General features: G+C 35.4%; 1 protein-coding gene across 1 annotated transcript; it reads left to right on the top strand.

The window, feature by feature from the left end:
* The first annotated feature begins 345 nt into the window (after positions 1-345).
* On the top strand, positions 346-1,937 carry LOC106759833 (extensin). Its single transcript, XM_014643180.2, has 2 exons — positions 346-651; positions 741-1,937. Exons 1-2 carry the CDS (start codon positions 480-482, stop codon positions 1,751-1,753), a joined length of 1,185 nt encoding a protein of 394 aa, XP_014498666.1. The 5' UTR covers positions 346-479; the 3' UTR covers positions 1,754-1,937.
* Positions 1,938-6,818: the final 4,881 nt, after the last annotated feature.

The following is a 6,818-nucleotide window of genomic DNA, read 5'->3' on the forward strand; positions in this document are numbered from 1 at the left end:
CCTTCTTACAAAACAACCATTTTCTTTCGTTTTCTTTCCTTGTTAGTGTTATTATTGCTTTTTTTAATGTGTACCAAGCACAGCATCGGTGAGGTTGCAAATTCTAAAATAAAATCTCACTCTGAATCATGATAAATGACACTGCTGCCTACTGTGGCACGTAGCTAGATACTAGATACATGTCCCATCATTTTATATATATTATATGACCTTATATTAAAGAAAATTTCTCAAACTTCAACTTCTCTAACCCTGTCATTTGGCCACATGTAACTCTTGACACGTAAAGCAGCCTGCGCGTTTAACACGCTTTATTGGTCCTACGGTACAAGCACCACAACGGTAACCAAGGAGGAAACTTTTTCTTTATATCAATCCCTTCTCGTCACTTCTTTCTGTAACTCTTTTGCTTCTTTATTTTTCTGAGAGTATTGCATCTCTCTCTCTCTCTCTCTCTCTCTCTCCTCGGTCTCTGCAACATGGAGGTTCAGATACGTGTTTTTTGTCTCTTGTTGTTTCTCTTGAGTCTGCTCTCGGGGTCTCAGGCCTACACCTTCTACGTTGGTGCGAAAGATGGGTGGGTTTTGTACCCTTCTGAGAATTACAATCACTGGGCTGAAAGGATGAGGTTCCAAGTCAGTGACACTCTTGGTCAGTTGATTTTCGTTCTAAAGCTTTTCAACTTTTCTGCTACCTTTCTGCATGCTTTTATTAACTTGTGTGGTTTTTCGTGTTCATAGTTTTTAAGTACAAGAAGGGATCGGACTCGGTTTTGGTGGTGAACAAGGAGGATTATGAGAAATGTAACAAGAAGAAGCCGATCAAGAAGTTTGAGGATGGTGACTCCGAGTTTCAGTTTGATCGGTCGGGTCCCTTTTATTTCATCAGTGGAAAAGATGATTACTGTGAGAAGGGTCAGAAACTTATCATTGTGGTGTTGGCTGTGAGGGAGCCTCCTCCATATTCTCCATCGCCACCAAATCTTCCACCTCCTCCAAAAACTCCTTATCCACCCCATCTTCCCCCAAAAGCACCTTCACCTTCATATCATCCACCCCATCTTCCCCCAAAAGCACCTTCACCCTCATATCATCCACCCCATCTTCCATCACCTCCACTTCCTCCAACCACTCCCTCTCCTATTCCTTCCCCTACCCATCAACCTCCCTTTGTTCCAATAACACCATCGCCATTTTCTCAAACACCTTATGTGCCACCACCACCCAAAACTCCATCTCCTACTTCTCAACCACCGTCCAACACTCCTTCCCCCACCTCACAACCACCTTACATTTCCACACCACCATCCACCGCCCCTTCTCCCATTTCCCAACCTCCCTACATTCCAAAACCTCCAAACGCTCCTTCTCCAACATCTCAACCACCCTACCCTAATGCCCCAACTCCATATCCCAATTCCCCTATCATTCAACCCCCATCATCAGCATCATCTCCAACTTCCTCATCACCCTATCCATCCACCATCCCTCCATCATACCCACCTTCCCCCTTCGCTCCGGCTACTACACCCTCCACTGCTTCACCACCAATACCGTCTCCGGCAACCGCCACTTCTCCTCCGGCACCACTACCGGCAGCAACAAGCCCATCGCCGTCGTCTTCGTCGGGATCGTCCTCGAACGAAACGACGCCGTCCCGGCCAAACGGCGCGTCGTCTATATCTGAATCGCGTTTTGGAGTGTACTCACTAACCATTCTGGTCGGTGCTGCTCTCAGTACCATTCTTGGTTAGAAAACCAGACTTGTTTGTTTTTGGAACTTGAATTTTTATTTTATTATTATTTTTATTTGAACATATGAGATATATCCATATTAATTTTATATTGTATAATGATAATAATATGAATTCTGTGTATCTATGGTTACCAATGTAGTCAGTTATGTGAGTGGAAATACTCTGTTTGAACATTTTAATATATTATTGCTTAATCAATTTTCGGAATAAGTTTGATTCTCCTAATGATTTATATAAAGTACAAGATTCGTTTATTCACGATGTAGTTAAACTATATTTTCAATTTTATATAAAATGTAAATTTAATCTATCAATCATATAAAATTTTTATAATTTAATATTTTGTAAATATATTATTTAATACTTAGTTTGAAATTAAGTAAGTGATATGATAGTTTTTGAAACTGTAGGAATTTTTTATATAATAATATTATTATAAAAATTGAAACGATTAAATTTGAATATTGTAAGTTATTTGTCCAATTTTTATTCTAGAGTTAACTGGAAATACCTTAAAATTAAAATCATAGGAAATTATAAAATTTTAGTAATTTTTTTTTAAAAATTATATATAACTTAATATATATTTTGGTTTTGATAGTGGTGTTCAAGTTTTTTCAAAGATCAAATAGTTTATTCTTTGGTAAAAATTGTTTAATTTAATGTTTTTCTGAACCAAGTTTTCGAAATTTAAAGTAGTTTTTTTTTTGTAAAAATTATTTAATTTAAGGAGTGTTTCCTCTTTCTATGAAAACAACTTGTATTACCAATAAAAGGGTTTGTTTACGAGAAATAAATCGGAATGTGGATCTTATCTCTATTATTATGTTACTTGATCTTATTTTGTCACATAGTTTAAAAATTGATAGCTCATTAAAGAATAATTGATAGCTCATTAAAGATTAGTTAAAATAAAATAAACATTATACCAAGTCGGTAAAAATGATTAAATTGAATATTATTTTTAAATAAAAACCATTTTAAATACTAAAAAATACTTAAGGACCATTTTAAATAAAATTAACAAATATAAAAATTAAATAAAATTCACAAATATAAGAATGAAATAAATATTAAGTCTTTACATTTTGATTCATTATTAGTGATTATTAAATGAAGTATAAAACGTAAACTTTCATCCATCAACTCATACATTTACTTATCTGACTCAAAGTTATATCAGTTCCTGAATTATTCAATTAATTCTCAAATTTAATCTTTAATTATATCTTAATAATGCATCATTTCTAACTGTCATGATATATAAAACAAACATTTCATTGAAACCCAAAACGCAACATTCAGTGTATCAAAATCATAACTTATCATCATCACGTTTTTTTATGATTCATATATTGAATAGTTAAGACTTTAATTTATATGTTTAATGTAAGTTTTAATATTTTGTTTCCTTCTGAAATCATCACTACTAATTAACTGAAACTGAAAACCTTATCTTGCCATATTTATTGTTATTTAATGTTAAATATGTTTTTTTTTCTTAATTATCATTTGATATTTTACTTTTAAAAGTAATGATTTTAGTTTTTTATTTCCATTCACGTTAAGTTTTATTCCAGATGGCAATCACATTCTACTAAAATTATTATTTAAAAATAATATTTTAGCTTTTTATTTTTAATTATATTAAATAAATCTTAAATTATTATTTAAAAAAAAATATTTTAGTTTTTTATTTTTAATTGTGTTAAATTTTATTCTACGTGACAATCACGTTCTATTTAAATTATAGTTTAAACTCTCAGATGATCTCGTATTTGTTGGGAAATCTTAAGTGGGTCCTCTTATTTGTAATTGTCTCAATTAGATCCAAATTTTTGAAAAATTGAGCAAATTTTGTCATTTCCGTTAAATGTTATCAAATGGTGTTAATAACAGATGTTGATATGTAATTCTTTTTAAGAGGATTTGTCATTGTGATTAAATTTAGTGAGTGATGTGTTTTACAATCTCAATTCCACCTAAAATTTAAACAGGTGTAAGAAACTTCTGACTAGAACCAACCTAACCACCACCCAACTACCCTACTGCCGTGGTGTGATGGAGGAGAAGCCTCTGATCTACCATCTCTCGCATGACACGCTCCACCAGTTCTTCTCCTCCCTCCCCCTACATGTCCTCCCCCATCGTTGCTCCATCGGTACCACCACCAACAACCACCACCGTCCAACGAAACAGACATGGGATTAAACCCCAAAAACGCAAACTCACAAATTCAATTAAACCTAATAGTTTCAAGCTCAGAAACGCGAACACAGAATCAAAATCCCAATTCAACTCCAACCTCCAAAAATGTGATAAAAAACCTGCATAGAAAATCCAATGAACCATCCCAGAAATCCCAATTTCAAGACCGCAATACAGTAACAGGAAATCCCAACAGAACCAATAAAAAATCAGAGAAAGATGGAGGGGAAAGGAAGCTTGCGTTGCGAATCAGAACAACCAACGTGTCGTTGTGCCATCGTCGCACCTCTGTCGCGCTTTCGTCATGCATCTGTCACGCTTTCGTCGCGCCTCCGTCGCGCTTTCGTTGCGCCTCTGCCGCGCTTTTGTTGCGCCTCCTCCGCGCCTGCTCCGCCCCTCAATGTTCTTGTTCGCGAGAAAGGGAGAAGAAGGATTTTGCGTTGAATCGCGCCGTTACTCGAGAAGAGAAGAAGGGTTCCCTTGCAAGGAAACCAAAACTTGAAAGAGTAAGGAGAAGGGTATCTCCTCTTCTGCCCCCTGCGCCCCCTCTGGAATGAAGGAGTGAAAACTCTCCCTGCCTAATAAAGAACCTTGTGGATCAACCTGAGCACACACCGATATTATGCCTCCGCCGCCCGGAACGAGAGGAAAAAAATGATGGAGAACACCTAAGGCTCAAAAGGAAAGATGAAGATGGTGGAGGATGATGAAGACTCTGAATCCCTAACATTTCCAATTAAATTTTGTGCCATGTCATAAACTGTTCACCTAAAAAAAATTCCACGTAATATAACATTGTTACATCAACATTTTAAGTGTGCACCACATCATCATAGTTTAACGCCGTCTGTCATCAGTTAATAGAAATGGAAAAATTGACTCAATTTTTCAAAAATTTGGACTCAATTGAGATAGTTGCAAATAAGAGGACTCACTTGAGATTCCCCAACAAATACGAGGATGATCTGAGGGTTTAAACCTTAAATTATCTTCTAAAATAACATATGATTGTTATATGTTCCAACTGAATTAAATTTTATTTTACGCGATAATCACATTCTACTTAAACTATTATTTAGTTATGCGTTGAAGTTTATTATTTGAAATTAAAATTATTTTTTTTATAAAATCATGTTCAACTTTTTATTGTTTAAAAATAGCATAAAAAATTGTCTTTGTAATAAGTTTATTAGTTTAAATAAAAATATTTTTTTAATAAAATTATGTCCAACTTTTTTATCGTTTAAAAAATATCAAAAAGTTTCTTCACCAAGAGTTGATTAGGTTATTTGCATCATGTAATAAGAGGGGTTATTATGGACAACAACGACCTAGATGCAACAACAAAACTCACAAAGGTTAATGTGATTTATTCTTGCATTACATGTGACGTAGAGGCAAAACGATAGGTGTAGACAGAGGACTTTAGTGGTGATAGAGTAGATGATATTGCAAAGAAAATTCTAGTCACCTAGATTTAACACTTCCTCCACCAGTAATAAAACCTATCTTGCCAAGCCAAGACGCTGGAGGTCCCATCGTCGACAGGTGTAGCCCTCGTCAGCATCAATGAGACATCTCCTCCTTTACTCTTCTTCTCATGCTCAAGATCTTAACATTGTAATCATAGTTAGTTGTTGCACATCTTCACTTGCCAAAGTCATTATCAGAGGCATTGCTAGAGGCGTCGTTGGTGTTAACTGCATTAACCACCACGTGTCGACATGTGTAGCCCTCGTCAGCATCAATGAGACATCTCCTTCTTTGCTCTTCTTCTCACGCTCAAGATCTTAACATTGTAATTATAGTTAGTCGTTGCACATCTTCACTTGCCAAAGTCATCATTAGAGGCATTGTCAGAGGCGTCGTTGGTGTTAACTGCATTAACCACTACATGAAACCATTCTTTGTAAAATTATGCATACCTAGAGCTGAATTAGGGAAATAAAGGTATAAAATGTGGATGATAAGGAAGGAAGACGAAGAATAAAAATGGAAGTTCTTAGGTGGGGGTTGAATGAAGGTTATTGATAATGGTGAAAAGGCAAATAAGACAATGATGGAATGTAGAGGTACTAAAAAATGTGTGTTATTTTTATCTTTTTTATTGTTGTTGGAAATGAAGAGATGAATATGAAGTTACGAGAAACACTAGAGTTGAATAATGTTTCTCTAAATCTTTTTTATGCTGATATATTGATCACGACTTGCATGATCCTCATGAACTATTTGAAACATACTTTATAAATGTTATTCTGATGAAAACATGTACAATTCCGGTCTTAGCTCATGCCCCTAGTGTTTAGGAAGTAGTGAATCTTATCGAAGGTGGCATGTGTTGAAGATGTGTATATCGAGAAGTTGCTTTCCACACAGGATTATTGCTTTCCAACTAAAGTATAAAACACAAATGTTTTATATTGGTTCACTTAATTGAGATACATCCAGTTCTTCTCTAAGATAATTTAGAGGGTTTCGTTAGATTTTCAATGAAGTACATTTGAGTATTCTAACTATTCCTGGTATCTCTAAACACTTTTAATACCTTTCAGATACACTTTCTAGTTGAGTTTAACCCACTCTTTGTTGTCGTTGTCAACCCAGTAACCCCCGTTACTGTGACCTTGATTGAGTTTCACCCATTCTTGGTTGTAGAATATTCTTCACCACTCTTGGTATCCCTAGTCACTTTTGGTACCGCTCCTGGTTTTCGTTGTCAACCCACTAACATTCATTTCTGGTAACACTCACTTCTGGTATCCCTCTGATACACTGCCTAATTGAGTTTAACCCACTCCTGGTTGTCGTTGTCAACCCATTAACCCCTATTACCGTGACCTTGATTGAGTTTCAC

Source organism: Vigna radiata, chromosome 5 (genome assembly GCF_000741045.1).
Source record: "Vigna radiata var. radiata cultivar VC1973A chromosome 5, Vradiata_ver6, whole genome shotgun sequence".
NCBI classification, from domain to species: Eukaryota; Viridiplantae; Streptophyta; class Magnoliopsida; order Fabales; family Fabaceae; genus Vigna; species Vigna radiata.